The 19,768-nt window shown below is 52.7% G+C and overlaps 6 protein-coding genes across 6 annotated transcripts; 2 read left to right on the top strand and 4 right to left on the bottom strand.

The window, feature by feature from the left end:
• Positions 1-448: 448 nt before the first annotated feature.
• QC764_604650 (uncharacterized protein) lies at positions 449-1,279 on the bottom strand (the record flags this gene model as incomplete). The annotated part of the gene is made up of 1 exon (XM_062948973.1): positions 449-1,279. One exon carries the CDS (start codon positions 1,277-1,279, stop codon positions 449-451), a length of 831 nt encoding a protein of 276 aa, XP_062797189.1.
• Positions 1,280-1,839: 560 nt separating this feature from the next.
• Positions 1,840-3,474, bottom strand: ATG27 (type II membrane protein). Its single transcript, XM_062948972.1, has 3 exons — positions 2,908-3,474; positions 2,302-2,854; positions 1,840-2,236 (listed from the first exon to the last, which is right to left on the bottom strand). The coding sequence occupies exons 1-3, from the start codon at positions 3,179-3,181 to the stop codon at positions 2,041-2,043; spliced, it is 1,023 nt and encodes a 340-aa protein (XP_062797188.1). The 5' UTR covers positions 3,182-3,474; the 3' UTR covers positions 1,840-2,040.
• A 308-nt stretch (positions 3,475-3,782) lies between these two features.
• QC764_604630 (uncharacterized protein) lies at positions 3,783-8,019 on the bottom strand. The gene is made up of 2 exons (XM_062948971.1): positions 7,145-8,019; positions 3,783-7,083 (listed from the first exon to the last, which is right to left on the bottom strand). The coding sequence occupies exons 1-2, from the start codon at positions 7,482-7,484 to the stop codon at positions 4,319-4,321; spliced, it is 3,105 nt and encodes a 1,034-aa protein (XP_062797187.1). The 5' UTR covers positions 7,485-8,019; the 3' UTR covers positions 3,783-4,318.
• Positions 8,020-8,049: 30 nt separating this feature from the next.
• QC764_604620 (uncharacterized protein) lies at positions 8,050-10,129 on the bottom strand. Its single transcript, XM_062948970.1, has 3 exons — positions 9,037-10,129; positions 8,778-8,971; positions 8,050-8,719 (listed from the first exon to the last, which is right to left on the bottom strand). Exons 1-3 carry the CDS (start codon positions 9,649-9,651, stop codon positions 8,308-8,310), a joined length of 1,221 nt encoding a protein of 406 aa, XP_062797186.1. The 5' UTR covers positions 9,652-10,129; the 3' UTR covers positions 8,050-8,307.
• GCD1 (Translation initiation factor eIF-2B subunit gamma) lies at positions 9,086-12,635 on the top strand. The gene is made up of 2 exons (XM_062948969.1): positions 9,086-10,699; positions 10,761-12,635. Exons 1-2 carry the CDS (start codon positions 10,519-10,521, stop codon positions 12,317-12,319), a joined length of 1,740 nt encoding a protein of 579 aa, XP_062797185.1. The 5' UTR covers positions 9,086-10,518; the 3' UTR covers positions 12,320-12,635.
• A 2,304-nt stretch (positions 12,636-14,939) lies between these two features.
• Positions 14,940-19,053, top strand: QC764_604600 (uncharacterized protein). Its single transcript, XM_062948968.1, has 3 exons — positions 14,940-16,783; positions 16,839-18,218; positions 18,278-19,053. The coding sequence occupies exons 2-3, from the start codon at positions 17,371-17,373 to the stop codon at positions 18,582-18,584; spliced, it is 1,155 nt and encodes a 384-aa protein (XP_062797184.1). The 5' UTR covers positions 14,940-16,783; positions 16,839-17,370; the 3' UTR covers positions 18,585-19,053.
• Positions 19,054-19,768: the final 715 nt, after the last annotated feature.

Genomic DNA, 19,768 nt, shown 5'->3' with positions numbered 1-19,768 from the left:
GTAACTGAAATTCTCAACTTGGATTTGGTTTTTTTTTTTCTTTTTCTTTTTTTTTTATTTTTTTTTTTAATGTTCACAGCGCAAGAATATTGTGATGGCGCTGGGTTTCTTTGAGGTGGTGGTCTCGAGAAATGTGTTTGATTGTGATGATATTTCTGTTTATTTACTGCTCCGGCTGGGTTTGGTGTCTCTGTCTTTTGTTCTGTCTGGTTTGATGAATTATGCAACGGCCGGTTTTTGCTTTCGCAGATAGAGAGATGTAGTAGTGTAGACCAAAAAAAAAGATACAACATCTGTAGTAAATTATTCGCTGGTGTTCTTTCTTAAACACTCCTTCTCTCCCACACCACACACACACACACACACACTCTCTCTCTCTCTCTCTCTCTCTCTCTCTCTCTCTCTCTCTCTCTCTCTCTCTCTCTCTCTCTCTCTCTCTCTCTATCCCTCACAACTTGGCCTTCTCCTTGATAGACCCCAACTTCCCCTCGGCCTCCTCCTTCCGCTTATCCTCCCCCTCAATCATCAACCTGTCCTTCTCCTCCTCTTTGTCGTACCCCGCCTGCGTCAAAAACCCAACCGACTCCCTGTACATCTCGGCCTTTAGCAACCCATAAATCCCCGTCTTGGCCTTGTTGGTCAGCTTCCTCTCCTTTATCAACTCCAGCGCCTGATCCAACCCGCCCGTTCTGTCCACCAACCCTGCCTTGACCCCCTCTTCCCCGGAGAAACGTTTCGCCTCAAGAACCAAATCCCTATAGGTCGCAGGAGGGAGCTTAAGTCTGAAGATAGAGGACATGGCAGCCTTGAGCGGAACCCCAAACTCCAACTCATTCACACACGCGAACCCTTTGGCGGGATTCATGACCCGATAGTCGTTGTGCATAGCCAGCATTAGCCCTCCAGCGAAGGCGTGGCCCGGGAGGAGGGCGATGGTGGGCATGGGGTAGGTGAGGTACCGGTTGAAAAGTCTGTACAGCACCCCGGGCAGGAACCCTTGTGTTCCAAGCGCGTGCTCGAGGTCGAGGCCGTTGGAGAAGAACTTGGGGAGGCCGGAAGTTGTGATGACGACGCCGGGGGTGTAACCACCGAATTCGATCAGGTCCAACGCGTCGAGGATGGCGGTGCAGGAGGCGGTGGTGAGGCGGTTGTCTGGGGGGGAGGTGATGGTTAAGAGGTACACTGCCGGGGCGGGGAGGGTGACGGTGACGGTCCCGCCGGGGTGTTGGTTTAGAGGGGGGATGGGGATTGCGAAGAGGGTTTTGCCTGGGGTGGCCATTTTATCGGTTGGTTATGGTGGTGGTTGATGAGAATGAGGGTGAGAAGGAGAATAGAAAGTCAAAAAGTGAAACTGAGAGACTGAGAAAACAAAAGTGTTAGTGATAAAACGCATCAGGATACCATGTTCCGCCGGTGTCCTCTTGATCAACCAAGTTGCTTACCTCGGCTTGATTTGCACACACCAGACACAACACCTACAATCGCACAAATATCACAAGTTTGAAAAGCTTCCACAATACAACATTAAAAAAAGGAAAGACCGAAACTCGAGTCGGTCCCCGCGAATCCCATTCCCATCCCTCACTCCAAAAAACAAGCCAGATCCTATCGCGCGGGACCCGGCTGGCTGGGCTGGCTGGCTTGGTGGCGGCAACGCGGCCGAGAGGCATGTGATCCGCACCCTGACTAAGACAATCATCAAGGTCCGCAACTACATCAATGGCAATCATTTATCCGCTATTAGAAAATGCATCATCAATACAAATCCTATCCATTAGCGATACCCTCTTTCATCCTGGTCATAACAATATTATCATTGAATAAAAACGCGCCCCCATACCCCCCCCCCTTTGATCCGTCCACCCAAAACACCACCAATGTTGTATAACTGTATTTGAAACCCACATGGATTAGGAGCACCGACAAAAAACAAAAGAAAGTCTAGTAGGTATCCCATCAAAACCGCTCCCCACTGCTACTACTTCGTCCCCATCCACCTCCTCCAGTGTATCCCTGCCGCCCATCATAACTCCCCCGCCCCTACACGGCTGAGTATCCACCCCTGCTGCCACTGCTTTGTATCGTGTTAAGAACTCTCCGCATCCAGTCCTTGAGCAGGTACGGGATATCCCTGAGCGTGTCACCATGGGGAAGCAAATCCCACCCCCGAGCGCCATACCGGTTGTAGTTGAGCCACGAGCCAAAGATGAGGTACGTTGCGATGCCGAGAAAAACCCTGTTCAATCCCATGTTAGCAAACCCATTCATCACGACCCCCCAAATGAAGCAAAAGATACTCACAAAACCACAAACCAAGTAAAAAACCCCCAATGCGCACTCTCTCCCCCACCTTTCTCCGGCTCCTTCCCCTTCTCCGGCTCATCCCCCACAGCCTTCTCACAAACAAACTTGGTATACCACGTCAAAGCCAACGTATCAACCTCCCCATCACTCTTATACCCCTCCCAAACCAGCGCCGCCCCCTCCTTCTTGAGCTGATGCTCCGGCGTGCTGAACCCATCATCCCCCTCATCTTCCGCCCTCCTCCTCTTGTTCACCCTCTCATACTCAACCAACTTCTTACTATCCCACTCCTCCTCATCCCCTTTGAGACCCGAACACCTAAACTCCACCACCGTCTGCTGCTGTCTCCCAAGATACTTCCCCCCCTTGAGGATAAGTCTCAGCCCCTCCTTTTTCTTGTCCTCATCACCCTTCCCCTTTGCCTCCTCAGCAGGTAACCTCTTAGCCTCCCACTCAAACCCACCATCCTTCTTCTCCACCACAATAGGCACAAAGTGATCCACCGTCGCCTTGTCCGTTTTCGGGTCCCACTTGTGCTTGATCGCGCATACTAATTCTCAGTCAGCCCCTTGTCCGTTTTACCAGACGTCGTGTAAAACTCACCCCTCGTCCCCTCAGGACACCTCTCCCCCTCCCCCCCAGTCTTTGATTTCAACCCCCCACACAAATCAATCGTGTACGTCGTGTTGTGGTAACTCGGCGCAAGAAACTCGCTCGTGACGACCGTATGCGGCCCCGAAAGCTCCTTGAAGTTGTAGGTGTGCCCGTCGACGGGGAGCTTCTCGCAGTTGAACTTTGCGGCGGCGGGGGCGGGGGATGCTGTTATCATCACTGCCATCGAGGACGACAGCAGCGGGAGCCATGACGTTGATCTCATCTTTGTGTGTGTGTGTGTTGATGCGATCGTTGTGTTCCGGCTCGCTTGGTTGGTTGGTCGCAACGGCAGCTAGAAGAATGATACGAAAATAGCAAAAAGCCTTAGTGCTGATAAATAACTTGAAGAAGAAAAAAAGGTCCGGTGAGTGAGAGGAGAAGTGGGCGTGAAACAGGGAAATGATGTTCGCAACAGCAAGGAGCTTTCTTGTTGAAGCTAAAATAAAAAAGCGAACAACAGTAGATCCACGCCTCTCTTTCTGCAGCTGCTGCTCACAACGACGGGAAGAGAGAGAGAAAGGCACCAGAACTATTCCGTCATAGCACACACCCCGAAACGCGACGCCTTTTGGTCCGTGCGTCCTGAACCCAAACCAACCGCACATTAATCAGCCACTCACTCGTGACCTGTCACGTGTAACCTTTAACCTCACCACAATCTAAGTCACGACACTGGAAACTCACAAATCACATCTACCACAGGCATTAGATTCATCTTGTAAATACATAGTATGCCCCAAATTGACACACAACCCCTTCCTTCCCTACCTTATCCCTTTCCCCACCCCCTTTCCCATTTCCAATCCAACAGTACAAAATACACAAGTAGTAGTAGTAGTGGTAGTAGTAGTAGTAGGAGTAGTAGGAGTAGTAGGAGTAGTAGTAGCAGCAATGAACATTTCTGACAACCCCATTCCCATCCCCTTCATCACCATCCGCTGGCCAAGCAAAACCAAACCCACTAACCCCCTTCCTTCTTCGCTTTTTTCATTCATCGCTCTTTAGTTACTAAAAAAAAAGGGGGGGAGAAGGGGTGTAAAACAAACCAAAAATGTCCCAATTGATAAACCCAGGGTATATAGTCTTAGCCGTTTCCCCAGAATATGGGAAGCCTGGCTGTGAAAAAAAAATAAGAAGCAACGGAATGATAAAAGAAACGATAAAAAAGCCAGAGAGCCAAATTCCTAGCTTTCTGGAACCAACCAACCACACCGTGTAAACACCGCCTGCCTTGTCCCCGCAAAACTCCAAATGAAAAACAACCACCCCCCCCCTTCTTTTTTGAGTATGATTTGATATAAGTATGTTCCCCAAACCTGAGACCCCCTTAACAGCAACATACCTCCATATTCACAGCCCGTTACATCCCCTGCATCATCCCCTGCATTGCCGCCGCCTGAGCCCGCTGTGCCTGCATCTGCATATTCCTCTGCGCATACGTTCTCGTCACAAGACCAACCGCCTGCTGTTGACACTGCGCCTTGAATTGCGCCAACTCTTCCTGTGGGATTGCTTGCGCATTTCCACCATAACGTTGAGCGAGCTCGGGCAGTCTCTTGGTAAATAGAGCGTTCGAGTGGTTGGTAATCTGGCTCTGAACCTGGGGTTGCTGAAGCAGAGCGTGCATTTGCATCTGCTGGGGCGTTGGCTGCTGCTGCTGCTGCTGCTGCTGCTGCTGTTGCTGGGCCCTCTGCTGGGCCTGCAATTGTTGCTGTTGGATCTGTTGCTGTAACTGAATTTGTTGCATTTGAGCCACCTGCTGTGGCGTCATGCCGTTCATCGCCATCATGTTAGGGTTCTGTTGTTGGGCTGCCGCCATTGACTGAGCCATGAGCATCTGGCGCTGTTGGGGTGTCATCTGCATTCCTGCTTGTTGCTGCATGTTGTTCAACTGCTGCGCATAGTTGGCTGCCAGAGCTTGGTTGCCCTGTGTCATCATTTGACCACGCTGCTGCTGTTGCTGAAGCATAAGCTGCCGCTGTAGCATCGCCTGTTGTTGCTGGAACTGCATTTGATTCAAAGGCACGGCACTCCCGCTTTGCATCCCCATTTGCTGCCGCTGTTGCATCATTCGCTGCTGAGCCGCAATCTGCTGAGCTGTGGACTGGATGTTGACATTTGGCATACCCGCCATGCCTTGGGCGTTCATCAACATCGCTTGTCCCATGGCCTGAGGAGTCAAGACACCGGGTGGTGGGCTTGCTTGGGACATCCTTGGCGTCGGCACCGCCATGGGTCGCGTCATTGGTGTTGCTTGGGCCATATTGGGAGTTGCAGAATGCATCCTAGGGGTACCGGCAGCATGGCTCTGCTGGCTTCCACGTGCCGACATGCTGGGAGCCATGGGAGCAGCCATTGGGTGGTTTTGCACCACAGATGAAGGTCGGGGTGGGCTTGCAGCTTGGCCCATGCTGGAGTTGGAATGCTGCATGGGAACACCTTGAACCATGGGCGACGATGCCGCTTGGGGAGTATTCTGGCGGATGATAGGGGACGAGGCTTGTGGCTGTGAGACTTGGGTAAAGCGCACCTGGGCCTGGGGTGCCATGCTGACGGGCATGCCGTTGCCCATGCCGCCGGCCATCGGACTGTGCTGAGCATTGGGAGTGCCCATATTTTGCATTCCCTGGTTCTGCTGCGCCTGTTGTTGAGCCGCCTGCTGCGCCTGGGCTTGTTGAGCTTGCTGCTGAGCCAGAGCCTGGGCTTGCTGAGCCCTGGCTTGTTGTTGAGCCTGTTGTTGAGCCTGTTGTTGAGCCTGCTGCTGAGCCTGAGCCAGCTGCTGAGCTGCTTGAGCCGCTTGTTGAGCCTGGGCTTGGGCCTGGGCTTGTTGCATTCGCCTCTGTGCCTCTTGTTTTTGCAGCATTGCCGCCTGCTCTTTTCTTCTCCTCTCCTCGGCTTGTTGAGCCTGTTGGGCTTGCTGCGCTTGTTGAGCGTGCAAAACAGCAGCTTGTTGCTCCTGCTGCTGCTTGGCCAGCTGGAGCTTGCGTTCGTTTTCGGCCTGCTTGAGCTTTTCTGCCTCCTTCTTGGCCGCATGTTCCTTCTGGATGTTCTCAATGACCTTGAAGCGTTCAAATCTAGGCTCCCACGTGGAAGCTGCCGCTTGGCCATCCCCATCTGCACCGCTGCCCCCCGTTTGAGCACCGCCCAGTTTGGAAGACGCACGCTCATCGAGAATGAGCATGTAGCGCTCTTGCTGAGCCGCTGCTGCTTCGTCGGCCGCCATCTCCGCCACGGTTCTTTTGCGAGTCTTGGGCTCTGGTGGTTTGTGCGAGTGGTCGGGGTGCGCGAGCTGCTCGAGCTTGGTTATTGTTTCCTCGGCATTCTTTGTAGGCTCGAGGTCCAAGGGCGCCGTTGTTGCCAAGAGAATCTGCGATTCGGCAACGTAGATGTTGCTCGAGTCCAGTTCCATTTTCTCTCGTTTCTGTTTCTTGGCCGGAGGGGGCATGCTACCAGCCATAGGGGTAGGGGGCACAGCTCCGTGAGGTGTCGGAGGAACAGCTCCATCAGCGCGTGACTCTGAAGCTCCTCGGGGGGTGCTAGCCTTAATCATAAGATCTGTATGCAAACTATGCTGTGTTGGGTGCAGCACAACCGTGATGATCTTGGGCTTTGCTGGTCCTTTGCTCTTCTGATCTATGGGCGCACTCGGGGCCGGCATGTTTTCCTTATCTTTTTCTTCGGCCGTTTTTCGTTCGCTGTCCGAGTCGCTGGCCGGCACAGCCGCCCCGCTCGCCTTGAGGTTCTCTTCTGGGTAAGGGACATACGAGGATGGCGTGAGACACTGGTTGTAGTTGTGAATCGAGAAGGGTGTCGGCATCGACTTGGAGTTCGAGGGAGCAGAGGTCGGCCGAGCAACGTCTTTGACCTGCTGGGTGGCTGTCTTGTGATCATGTACCTGCACAATTAAGCATCCTTCATAGAAAGGAACCCCCGCCTCGGTCAGGTAGCCCAGCAGCTCGTTGGGGACAGTGCGTTCCCGAACGTGGTCGAGGAAGATCTTCATGGGCGATTTGTATGGAAACATGCCCTCTTGTTGATCAAATCGCCAATGCGTTTGAAATAGATGCACGATGAGGGAGGGCGGGTTCCCGGCATATTTTTTCAAAATGTACTCGTCAGTTACCACTGCAGTTCAAGTTAGCATATACGGCAACATCAACGAGCGCATGCAGCGCGCCATGCATACCGTATGGTGGTGGTTCCGTCAGGGTAGGGGATATCGCAGAGTCCGGGACGAGGCTGGCCGATCTAAGGCCTGCACTCCTCTGGCCCCTACCCAGTATTTGTGCTGAGGCTTCTCGCCGTGCCCGGTTTGGGGGTCGGGCTGATGATGGGGTGGTGCCGTTAGCGGTTGGGGGAATCGAGGGTTGGCGGACGGCCGAGGGGGCTCGCTTGGCTGATATGGATGGTGACGGCGAGGAGCGTGATGTGGTCACGGCGCCGTTTGTTTGTATGCCCGGAGGTATGGGGCGTTTCGCCTTGGTCGCGACCGACACTGCCGAAGCAGCGGCGACAGTGGGCGCCATTTGGATGGGTGAGCTGCTGCCCGCAGGCAGCGGCGTGAGGGAGGGAGACCCGTCGCTTAGAGGTTGCTCCCCTGCTCGAATCGCATCGGGAGGGCTGGCGAGAGAGAAAAAAATATGTTAGAGCGCCGAGGACGGTCGAGTGTCGATGGGAGCAATTGAGACTGATGCTTGAATCGATGGGGCGGGCGCGATAGCGATGGCCGATGGGGTTGGAAGTGGGCGGTGGTGGTGGATGATGATGATGCGCCGCGGTCCAGGGTCAGGTCGCGGCCAGCGGAGCGTGATTCGGCTCTGGAATGAGTTCCAGGTCAGGTCCAGTGTTTTCCGCTGTTGGGGCGGGCGTCAATGGCGGTCGTTCGACGTGGTTTGCAGCAGAAGTCGATAATGCGTCGTGATACCGGTTCTTCCAGCGACTCGGCGGCCGACTGCATGTACTGATATTCTTGCGATGCCGAAACTTGATGCTCGTCGTTCTGGCGGATGCGCCTGGGGTCGATCAGTGGACGATGGCCTGTCTCTTTGTGGGGTGTTTTCTTTGGCGAATCAATCCCTGTTTGGACGGGTGGTGGCTTCAACGCTGCTTGGCACTGAGCCGCATCACGTGACCCCAGTATAATGCAGTATCCTTCCATCTTTTGTTTTATAGATACTACCACTACTACTACTACTAATACTAGATAGGCTGTGACACCAGCATCTTATGTAAATCGTGCTTACAGAGGTATATATGACACGCTTGCTCATGCAACATGTCTACAAGAAATCAAAAAATCCAATCCATCATCATCAACTCAGAGCAGTCATGTCCATCAACGGGCCTGTTTTACTCCTTACCCAGCACTCTGCGAGCCCAGTCGTCTTGCACCTTTTGGGCATCGACCACGATGACACCGCGTCCTCTGCCCACCCGGTCTTCCCGGTGCCACCAGATCTCTTCCGCTTTTCCGGGCTTCTCCGCCTCTGACTCGCTATCAGCGAGACCTCCGTGGCCGCTTTCCGCTCCCACCACCAGAATAATGTCGTGACGGAGCCAGGTCTGAAGGTTGGTGACAATGCTGCCGTTCTCGCCGCCGAGAGACTCCTGGAGGTAGATGATCTCGGGCTGAATGTGGCGCAAAATGTGCGAGTGGCCATTAAGGGTGGTAAAGGTCAGAATCATGCTGTCTTTTTCAACAAGCGCTTGAGCCTGGGCGTAAATAGCGTTGTAGGCCGGATCAGATGTGGATGGGCCGATTCTATACGCAAGTTAGTTACAGAACCCGTGGAATTCTCCACCGGATAGTTGAAACGTACGCAGGGCTCTTGGCCTCATCGCCGGGAGTCTGGGCTTGAGCGGGGTCGATGTTGGAGAAAGACGAGCTCAAAGAAGGCGGGGGACGGTTGCTAGGCGATTCGCGTGTGGTCTCCTTGAGATTGGGGGCATAGATGAGAACATAGAGCTTGTGCTTGGAGGTGTCAATTGACCGAGGAATGTGAGACAGAATAGACTATTGCGGATTAGCATGGATATTCTCTCGGGAGCTTAAGGGTACACCGAAGGGGCGGCACGCACAGCATGTTCGTGATACCCATCCGCATCCACATCGTCGATATGATTATCAGCCGAGATAACAATGGCAACCTTCTTACGGCGCTTGTTGGTATCCTTGGCCTGTGAGGTTGATGGGACAACCCTTTCCTTCTTGGCCTCGATCTCCTCGGACCAGGTCTCGTGGTCTGCATATGCGGTCTTGTCCTCTTCCCTGATAGCAGCCAAAGCACTTCCAACAGCTGCGCCAGCCGCACTCAGCCCTCCAGTAACAGTCCTCCTGGCGGTATCGAAGAATTGTGAAGGGCTCGGCGTCCGGCGCAACGCAGCCCAGCCCAGGGTGGATGATTCCACCTGCGAGGCTGCAGCAGCGACACCAGGACCGCCCGAGCGAGTCTGGGTCCCGCCAGCAGCACCATCCCGGGACGCGCCGTAGGCGGGGTTGTCACCATACTCGCCTTCATCGTAGTCGAGATCCTGGTAGGCGGAACCGGTCTCTGCTTCCTCCTGATCTTCCTCCTTCCGCTGGCTCCAAACCCAGGCGACAACGCCCACTGTCGCAACCGTGACGGTCACGGCGAGCGGGACCCAATGGTTCCAGACGCCGCGGCGGCGGGACGACTCATAGGGCGGCGACATTGGTGATGTTGCGATCGATCATCTCGTTCCGGGCGGGTTGCGGCTTGCTCTCGTCGGTTTACTCGGGGAGGTCGTCAAGAGATGTTGAAAACTATGTGGCTGGTGATGGGGAGGGACACTATAGTCTAAGCAGGTGGTAGCATGTGGACATGGACATGGACATGTGGAGATGGCGCGGTCAATGAGAAGGCTGGGGAGGGATGGCACGGTTTGTTTGATGCCGGCGCCCCCAGCGCGGTTGCGGCCCCAGTTTCCTCTTGTTGCACACCAAAGCCGAGCTCCAATTTTCGGATAGACCAAACCGAGGCAGGTGGTTGGCCCGGAGAGAAATAACAAAGGAGAGCTGAAGCTGACGCCAAGAAACACGGTGTGGTCCGTGTTCTTGTCAGAATACGTCACTTTTCAACAGCCCAAGTTTGACAAAAGCATCAGTCTGGCCTCAGGAACTAGGACAATCACAACTGCTAACATTGTCGATTGCATTCTGCGATCTCAAAGAGGTTGTCTAGTACTCTAGCCTAGAGCCCAATATCATTCCTCAATCTACACGTATCCAATATGCAATGCCGAAGCCACAAACCCTAACCCTGTTATGTCAAGGAGGGGCATTCACACATGAATGGAGGGGCCTTTTGAGGGCAAACCTTCCTTTGCGGCTGGCTTCTGGTGACTCAGATTTTCACTTACAGTAACAAAAGCCAGAGGAAAAGTCAGCTCCATCAACCCAGTCATTGATTCAGATTTCCAGTTGGACAGAGGTCTAGATTTACCATACAGGGCAGCCCGTCACAAAAAATCAACCCCACCTCAGATTTCCTTGAGCAATCACCTTCATCAAACAGTTACTCGTCTAAGAGACTTGCTGCCATGCCCCACGCAGTCACTATCGCGACCCCTGGGTTGCAGGCCCTCATCTTGTGCGGCCCAGGAAGCTCATTCCCAACGTTCACAGCAAACCCTGATGAGAACCCAAAGGCTCTGTTTCCCATTGCCAATCGGCCTATGGTCTGGTACCCGCTTGAATTTTGTTACCGAGCTGGCATCACAAGTGAGACCTCACAACCAATCTCAACACCTTATTGTTCTTTCATAACTAACATATATTGCAGACATCACACTCATCTGCCCCCCATCAGCCAAGGAAGCCATTGACAGTGCGCTCAAGACAAATCCATTCTTGACTGGCTTGCCACTCCCACGCCCTGATCTCCTTGCACCAGAGGACTTAGATCAAAACACGGGCACTGCCGAGATTCTCAGACTTCCAGAGCTACAGTCACTCGTAACTTCCGACTTCTTGGTCCTCCCTTGCGATCTGGTATGCGAGTTGGGTCCAGAGAAGCTCTTACAAGCATGGATGGTCAAGTCTGCCAGCTTAGGAGATGTGCTGGGCGAGTCTCGCGCATCCCAGGGAAAGCACAGCGGCGGTCTGTCCGTCTACTACCAAACAAAATCAGAGACACCCATCAAGGGTGAGGAAACCGAGTTTATTGCGACAGTACCACTGCCCTCATCCTCAGTGCTGCCCGCGAGCGGCTCTCTCTTCCCTCACCTGTCCAAGCTGGTATGCTCGATGCCCACAGATACTCTGAAGGACACCCTGGAGGACAAGAAGGGCTTCCCTTCCCGCCACGACCTCGTCGAACAGCACCCCAAGATCAAAATGCATACCACCCACCGCGACGCCCATATTTACATCTTCCCTCAATGGGTGATGAAGTTCGTCAAGGAAAATGACCGACTCGAAACCATTGGCGAAGATGTCATCGGCTGGTGGGCCAAAGCCAGCTGGCAAAAGGGCCTGTCTTCCAAGCTTGGATTTGACGAGTTTCTCGCCCTACCAGTGGACGATTCGTCTTCCCAACACGGCGGCACCAACAGTCCCCGTGGTGAAACCACCACCACCAACACCACCAGTCTCGAGACTGCCACTCAAAAGCTCAGCCTGAACTCTACCCCAGCTGAGGAACCTAACCAGGTGGTCACCTTCAAGACCCCCAAGGTGGAAGAGCCTAATCCCATGGAGTCTGCTTCCAAATCGGTAGAGGTACCACCATTGCTCGCCTACATCCACCCTACCTCTACCGGCACCCCAGCCAAACCAACACCCATCATCCGCCGCGTCGACACGGCCCAACTGCTACTGCAAATCTCCCTCCAACTGGCCAAGCTGCCTTCACTAGAGGAGATCCACGACACCACCAACCCACCCAGTCCCTACTGCCACGCCCGCAAGGTCGCCTACCCAGAGGGTGTCAAGCCCAGAACCACCATCTCCAAGTCTGACTCTCTCGTCGCCGACAACGTGACCGTGTCAGAGAAGACTTCCATCAAGGAGTCCGTCATTGGGGCCAACTGCCAGATCGGCGAGGGCGCCAAGCTGCAGGGTTGCCTGCTGATGGATGGTGTGGTGGTTGGGAAGAACTGCAAGTTGACCAAGTGCATCATTGGGAGGAGGGCTGAGTTGGGCGAGGGGTGCTCGCTGACTGGTTGTGAGGTGCAGGAGAATCTGCTGGTGGAGGCCAAGACGGAGGCGAAGGAGGAGAAGTTCATGAGCTCGAGCGGGCTGGAGGCTACGAAGGAGGAGCTGGATGATGCTTATGATGAGGGGGATGATGACGAGGAGGGGAGTGTTGATGGGGAGGGGAGCTGGAGTGATGAGGAGTAGGTTGTTGTTCAAGGGCAAAGGAAGAATGGGGGTCTGTCTCTGAAGGATATATTGACATGGTTTTAAAAGCATCCAATTGTCTCTCAGTTGCCTGATATGCTGTGAGAAGTGAATAGCAGGCTCGCTCGTCGGTATATAAAGGCTACCTATATATATATGGATGACGTACCGACATGTGTTAGATTCGTGGGGTGTAAATACTATTCTTGTCAACAGTCCTGTCATGCTTTCCTACCTTGCTACTCTATTTAGGTAGACACGGAACCTTTTGAGGTCAACTGGTGGAGCAAAGCAATCTCACATGTTTTCCTTTTCATCCCAACTTTCGTTATTTTATCCTATCCTTTTCTCGAGCCAAATTTCGGTGTTACATCTTTCTCGGATAATAGGCGCCCTCGATTATTCCCCCACACTCACAAAGGCAACTGTTGTAGTCGTATTATGATGCTGTAACTATTTACATTACCACACACGTAGACAGCTCTGTAAACTGGTATTAACAGCTATGAGTTGGCCATTTTTAAACTAGGAAACAGGCCTCTTCGCTACCTTGGGTATCTTTTAAAACCGATGAACTTATCCTCCAAGACCTATTACCTATCTTTCAAAGACACCATCAACCATCTTTCCATCTTTACAAGAGTTTCAATCATCTCTACCATATACAATTCAACATGCTATCTCCGTCAAGTTCCTTTACATTCACCAGTTATTTCATCCCTCAGCATATTCACCCCCTTACCTCCCGCTCGCAAACAAAAATGAGCACCAAATCCAATAGGACTAATAAAAGACCAAGCTTGGCTGACTGGCATGAGGTGAAATTAGAATCGATTCTTCTCGTAGAGGTTGCTCAGCTGTGATGAAACCACCGCCTACCTACCCCCAAGTTCTGCGAGTGAGTGGTTCTCGTATGATTCGATGTCACGGTTGAGAAGATGTTTGTCTATCTAGGTAGGAGGAACATGCTGTGGCTGCTGCTTTGGTGATAGTGGCGGGCGGGCGGTGGTGATGGTCCGTTTCATTGTTTTGGGAATTAATCATCCGTGTAGTGAGGTAGTCTACCATGTGCTGATACTTTGTAGGGAGGTCAGCTGGGAGATGTTTGTCGCTGATGTTGGATGGTGACGAGATCACGAGAGGGGGTTAGGTACATAAAAGTTGTCACCGTTAGGAATAGCCACAACATGGGCATCCGAGAGGGGGTTGTCTTGTGTAGAGCAACTTGGGCTGAAGAAGTTGGCAACTACAACTGCATGAAGTCATCCCCACCCATGCCCCCCCCCCTCCCCCCCATGTCTTCCCCTCCTCATGTAGTAGGCAGGTTCGTTTCCTGTCAAACATGTGTCTTCTCCCTCCCTCTCACTCCTTGCTTCGAACAACCCTACAGCAGATCAACCCCTGATATGGGCCTCTGAAGGAAGAGATGCAAGAAGGGGTTTTCGATATCACGTACAAACATCACGAACCCCTCCTTCACCTGTCGGCAAGTTCCCCGAATCTGGTGATTGCTTCAAGAGCCGGCTGACCCCAGCACAGGTTGCGGTGGTCCATGTGGCAAGACGACCGGTGATAAGCGAGGGTAATGAGATGCGCAGAAACAAGGTAGACTGACATACCCTGTATCCTGACCTCTGTCCCCTGTGTGTGATAAACACCCTTGCCCCCTACTAGCTCACCATCTCATCTGACCTACATGATTCACCCTCCCAGAATAGTGGTCGGCGAACTCTTTCTTTTTGAGAGAGAGAGAAATGAGACTCTCTCGGTTGGTATTCCGTCCGCCGAAAAGAACAAACCAAACAACAGGTCCCGTGCAGTAGTATGTTTGTCACCTTTTCCCCCCACAACTGCCATAGTACCCCACAAACCCCTGGGCTGATCTGATCCACCCTCCAAAGACAACAAGTGGTGTGGTGAATGTCCATCACCGTTCCTGAGGGTGTAGACCACCTGCCCAATCAGAGCCAGGGAACCACTCCTTCTCATGTCTGATGGGGTAACAAACACACAAGTGGAAGCCAGCCGGCTGGCTTAGCTAAGCATGCGCCTCCCGCACGCCGTCCAGGAGAGGAGACGCGATGAGACACGGCAACTGTGCCGAGCAACAATATCTCGGGCATATACACTGGACTTGATAGCGCCACCAAGAGAATCGAAGCGGATCTTGTCTCGAACCACCAACGGCCCCTCTTGTTTGCCCAGAGACCGTTGTGATATGGCGGTCGTGGCAGAGGGTTGATGCAGTTCACTGGAGGAAAAAGCATGCGTGATCAAGGTGATATCAAGCGTTGTGCCTATTGAATGAGGCCTCTTCAGCCTCTCGGATGGACAAGCCACCGACACTGTGGGCTGTGCAACTTGCTCTACAACGCCCCCCCAAGCAATCAATGCCATTGTGTTGACGATTTGGGGAAGGGAAAAGACATCCCCCTGACACCCCCCCTCCATCGACGATGTCCTGCAGAAACAAGAGCCCTCTTGCAGGGAGATCAATGCCCACTCTCATTAATCCGGCCCGAACACTTGCTGGCTGTGAAGAGAAACCGCGAGGTTGTTCGTAGCAGAGACGAGACGCCCTACAGTTCTGTGCCGTTGCGGAAACTCTTCGCAAGGGATTAAATATGTAAGCGTCCGGCCTCGACCGTCAGGGGTAAACAAGCCACGGAGACTGGGGGAGAGACATAGGCAGGTGGTAGAGAGAGACAAAAAGACAGAGGCCAGAGGACGAGGAAGAAAGCTGGGGAGGCTGAACCTCGATTGTTTGCTCGCTGTCACTTGCGGAGTTAACAATTGACTTGCCGGGTATTTCCCCGACCACAACTACTGGTCAATTTTCTTGTTAGTTGATCTGATCAATCAAATCAGCAAAATACAAAGCAAACTGTCATCACAACCAAAAATTCCGGTACTCTACTGCAAGACAGGGCACACTAATCCATCCAAACTCAGCTAGGTAGGTGGGCTTGGTTAGCAATGCTGACCAGATCTCGAACATGAACGCCTCGAACCAATCCCAATACGGTTCGACCTCATCAGAAAATGCGGGGAATCTTTGTATCAATCTGATGTGTGTGTGTTGGGGAGGTGTTGCAGCTGGGCGATGACGACCAGGACGGATTGCTTCTTCTTCATCATATGCACACGCGGTACAGATACAATCAGAGGTCACAATGCAGAGAGATCGGTGGGGGTGCCTGTCATGCCTTAGTCAGGGTACAGCTGGGCCACAGGGAGAAGCAATGGGAGGATGGGCTGCGGTGAGAAGTCTCAGAAGAGTTGATGAGGGCGAGACAGGATCAGACAATGGAATCGTTCCGTTCGACGAAGAGAAGACCGGTCGACCAGGGTGGGTGAGTGGGTCAGGAGAGAGGCGGTTATCGTTGACGCCGGGTGACGGCTGTTTGTGAGCATGAGGCTTGAAAAGGACAAAATGTTTGCTCGCATGGAGGTCATGGGTTAGACAGGACAGAAAGAGGCGCTTTACTTTCCATTCTGCTCATTCAGCCCGGTCGGAGAAGTGCCCTTTCGCCCTTGGCAAGCACGATCAAAGCGGATGGCAGCACATCATGGACAGTGTCAATATAGAGTTTATCTGAGGGATAAATTCAGGGTCTGAGATGCCGTCCTTGTTGTGTGGCTTGCCCAAGCCCAGATCCGCCGTTGTCATTGGCTCGCGTCAGGGCTGCGCTCTCAACTTCCCCAACACCATCCCCGGCATCGTGGGAGCTCGAACTTGTTGGAAGGTACCCTTTTTGGGGGCGCGGGGAGGGATGGGGAAGAAGGCTATCTTTGGTTCCTAGATCGTTGGATCCCGCCGAGACTTGCCAACCACTACGACTCTCTGTCACCTGTAGGGAATGCCGGCTCCGCATGTTATCCAATCCGATTGGACTGTCCAGCCTACCTGACTTATTTTCTTCTTCGTCTCTTTCGACCCGGGCCCAAGTTTGCTTCTTGCTTACCTAGTATTTACCTTACCTTGCCGATAAGTTGGTGTTTGCATCTCTCTCAGCTAATCCGGGACAGGGGGTACTCAACCTCGCCCTACCGAACAAAGGTCTAGGAACAATTTACCTGTTCATCGACCCTTTCGATCTTCACTCTCCGCAGTGTCAAACCTCCGCAGACCACAGAAGGACGCACGTTGCCTCCCAAGTCTCATGGAAGTGGAGGGCCCTGCGGCAACGACTGTTGATCGTCCACACACCTTGATACTCGATTGTCTCACCTGTGCTCGGCCTCTTGATGAGGGAAGCCCACCATTCCTGCCCGTGTGCTATCGCCATTCCAGCCCGGCGAAGGCCAGGAGCCTGGGACCCCGAACCTAATTGCCTGCCCACCTACCTATGCAAACCCTCGCCCAAGATCTCGCCTGATCTCCCTACCACATTAATTTTTCCCGATGCTTGAGTTGCAGGCCAAGATGTTCTTGCAGCTTCACAGAGTTATCAGGTGTTCTAGGTAACCGGCCAGTAACTGCAAAGCTGTATGTATGTACGCTAACCGCTCCCCCCAGCTATTCCTCTTTGGTCGCCCTGGATTATACCACCCTGTTTGGCTTCAGAAACCTAGCTTATCTCTTGCAGCAAGGCCACTTGTCGGCCCTCTTGTCTCGCTGTGCAGACGCTGTTGGCGATCACTCCATCCCTCATGGGCAGTGGGACATTTCTCCGCACGGACGGGCGAGTCCCTCAAGGTACATTTCTCAGGTACTTTGATGGCGAGCAGGAGATCTACGACATTTTCCTCTCGGCCATTTGGGAGTCGCACAGGAATGTGCCACACGCGAGTCTCCTTTCCCTTGCCCCTTATATTGGTTAAGCTATTCCTACTTTGACAGATGGGCTGTCCATCGGTTGTCCAAGGGGTCCCACCCGTCTTTCCTGACGATCCTCGCTCTTGTTCCTGTATATCTATCCAGCAGCCCTCATTCCTGTGCTTCAGGGCGAGAGAGGTCTATTTGGTCTTCAACCCCTTTGGTCCTCTTCGCTTCTTCCCTTCACTCGTTGCTGCCAATCCCCTCTTCCTACGCGCCGGTGAAGGCAAATATGGAGTTCCACACAGGGCATCCGCTGTATGCTGTCCCTCTCGGGTTGGAGGACGACGACATGTTTAGCCCTAGCGGATCCAGCTTTTCCCTTTCGTCTTCCAGCTACGGCCCTCACACACCGACCTCTGGCCGGTCCACTCCTCCACGACACTCGTTTGACTATGCCTCCTCGTTTAGCTCGTCGATCGACGGCCACTCCATTGAGCTCACTCCTCCGTCTTCAGCATCCAACTCGTACTTTCCATTCGCCTTCAAGGGTGATGGCATATCCAACTTTAGCCAGCCAGGCTTCCCCCTTACTCCTTCGCATGGCAGCCAGCTGAGCTTCGGAAGCTTTTCCCACAACGGATATGACAGTGTTCAACTATCCCCTTCTCAACACGTCGAGTACTATTGCGGGGACAACCTCTTCCAGCCACCACCCGCGGTGGTGAGTCCCCAGCAGCAGCTGCCTTCGAGCAACGGGCTGGAGAACTGGCGCTGGCCACAGGACAGCCACAGTCCGATCAGCTTTGGGGAGCACACGCCAAAGAGGCCGAGCTTGATGGTTCGGCACCCGCCGCTCAAGTTTGAGGACGAGGGGGAGGATATCGACATGAGGAATAAGTATCTGAAGGACAGCCTGTCTGTTGAGCCCTCGGCTGTGGGGTTGTTGCCGTCGCCTATTCATAGGATCAAGGATGATCCCCCGCCGCCTCGTAGGCAGAGACACGGGAGGATCAGGGCGCAGAGGGGGGGCGAGAGTGTGAATGATGTCGAACCAAAGGCTACGTTTCGGTGCATTGTGCCTGGGTGTTCTTATGGGCCCTATAGGAGGAATGAGCATCTGAAGAGGCATCTCAAGAAGTAAGCCCGCCCAACCCCCCGAGCTACTATCTGATACAATTTCTAACACATCACAACAGCGAACACGGCATCGGGGGAGAGAAAGAAGGCTGGGTGTGCGAGTTTTGCCCGCCGGAGAAGAGCAAAGACGGGCAGCCCAAGAGGTTTAACAGGCGGGACAACTGGAAGCAGCACATCAGGCTGCACGCGAAGAGCAAGAGCAAGAACAGTCGGACCGAGTACAACCCGGAGGCGATTAAGGTTTTTAACCGGGAGCAGGCGAGGATTAATAGCTCGAAGAAGTTCAAGAGTAGGGTGATGGGGAAGGGGGTGGGTGGTAATAAGATGAGGGATGAGAGTATGGACTCGATGGATTCTGATCTTTGAAACAACAACAACAACAAGGGCAAAAAAAGCATTGGGTGGGAGGGCAGTGGTGGTGTATATGTATCACATTTTTGTGCGCGCTCCTTTTTTTCATTTTCTTTTTCATTCTTGTTGTTTATTCTTGGGCATTTGGAGTTTTTGGATATGGCTGGGGGGGTTGGGGGGCGTCGTCGTTGGCAACAAATGTGTGACGGAAAACCGACTTTGGGCGGTGATGGGGTGGGTGGGAGGGACCATATGAGAAGTATCTCTTTTCTTTTGGTCATGTAACAACTACTTGATATTCTACGGATGATGACGATGATGTGTGGATGGATGGGTGTGTGGAAACAGGGGATGGCAAAAGAAAAACAGTATTGTGGTGGTTTAGCTTCACTCACAAATGGGAGGGGGGAAGGGGATAATGTATGATGCTATTGCCTAGCTAGTGAAGCTAAAAAAGAAATTAATATAATTCACATAGCATACACATCTCTCTCTCTCACACTTCACTGCGATGAAACTGTTGTTTGACAACTGACCTTGATGCACTCGGAAGCATTTTGATACCACTTTGGGTGTGGTCTGCTTCTCGACAAAGGCGAGACTACACACCGACTTAGACCCTGACAAGAAAGGCGTTGAACTCGTGTCTGTTTGTGACTGACCGACAGGAAGCGATCAGCAGCAAGAGGAGAAAGTTGATTTGAGCCAACGACTTCTTGTGTTTCTTGTGTGTCTGAGATCTGGCATGGGGCGAGGCGTCTCAAATGATTTTTTTTTTTGTTTCTGAGACAAGGGACAGTATATTTTGACTTCAAACAATTGTGTTGCTACTGTGCTCCTGCCTCCGATTCAAGGTCCAAAGACTCACTTGGAGACTGACGAACAAGACTGTGGAGAATGTTAAACTGACAGGTCACATACTCGTCTGTTAGTGATACTAGCTTTGAGAGAGTTGGCAGTCAGGGAATTTTTCTATGGGAAATCCACTAGTTGAGAGACTCCTACGCAACTGTGTTGTTGTTGTTGTTGTTGTTGTTGTTGTTGTTGTTGTTGTTGTTGTTGTTGTTGTTGTTGTTGTTGTTGTTGTTGTTGTTGTCAGACCATGGGTGCATACCAATAGATCATGACTTTCTTTTGTGGTTGTAATAGAAGATTAATTACATTGCTCGCTCAGACAACGATGGCACTTGCGCTAAAGC

This window comes from Podospora pseudoanserina, chromosome 6, assembly GCF_035222485.1.
Source record: "Podospora pseudoanserina strain CBS 124.78 chromosome 6, whole genome shotgun sequence".
Taxonomy (NCBI): Eukaryota; Fungi; Ascomycota; class Sordariomycetes; order Sordariales; family Podosporaceae; genus Podospora; species Podospora pseudoanserina.
The sequence above is the reverse complement of the archived record's forward strand: the minus strand, read 5'-3'. Positions and strand labels throughout refer to the sequence as shown.

Excerpts from the sequence above, each read along its gene's own strand:
- ATG27 (XM_062948972.1), bottom strand. The coding sequence starts at position 3,181 with ATGAGATCAACGTCATGGCTCCCGCTGCTGTCGTCCTCGATGGCAGTG. Across the intron at positions 2,855-2,907 it reads GTGTCCTGAGGGGACGAGGG|TATGCGCGATCAAGCACAAG; the intron begins GTGAGTTTTACA and ends ACTGAGAATTAG. Across the intron at positions 2,237-2,301 it reads TTTACTTGGTTTGTGGTTTT|GGTTTTTCTCGGCATCGCAA; the intron begins GTGAGTATCTTT and ends GGGATTGAACAG.
- QC764_604630 (XM_062948971.1), bottom strand. The coding sequence starts at position 7,484 with ATGGCGCCCACTGTCGCCGCTGCTTCGGCAGTGTCGGTCGCGACCAAG. Across the intron at positions 7,084-7,144 it reads GACGGAACCACCACCATACG|TGGTAACTGACGAGTACATT; the intron begins GTATGCATGGCG and ends CTTGAACTGCAG.
- QC764_604620 (XM_062948970.1), bottom strand. The coding sequence starts at position 9,651 with ATGTCGCCGCCCTATGAGTCGTCCCGCCGCCGCGGCGTCTGGAACCAT. Across the intron at positions 8,972-9,036 it reads ATGGGTATCACGAACATGCT|TCTATTCTGTCTCACATTCC; the intron begins GTGCGTGCCGCC and ends AATCCGCAATAG. Across the intron at positions 8,720-8,777 it reads GATGAGGCCAAGAGCCCTGC|AATCGGCCCATCCACATCTG; the intron begins GTACGTTTCAAC and ends ACTTGCGTATAG.
- GCD1 (XM_062948969.1), top strand. The coding sequence starts at position 10,519 with ATGCCCCACGCAGTCACTATCGCGACCCCTGGGTTGCAGGCCCTCATC. Across the intron at positions 10,700-10,760 it reads TTACCGAGCTGGCATCACAA|ACATCACACTCATCTGCCCC; the intron begins GTGAGACCTCAC and ends CATATATTGCAG.
- QC764_604600 (XM_062948968.1), top strand. The coding sequence starts at position 17,371 with ATGGAGTTCCACACAGGGCATCCGCTGTATGCTGTCCCTCTCGGGTTG. Across the intron at positions 18,219-18,277 it reads CTGAAGAGGCATCTCAAGAA|CGAACACGGCATCGGGGGAG; the intron begins GTAAGCCCGCCC and ends ACATCACAACAG.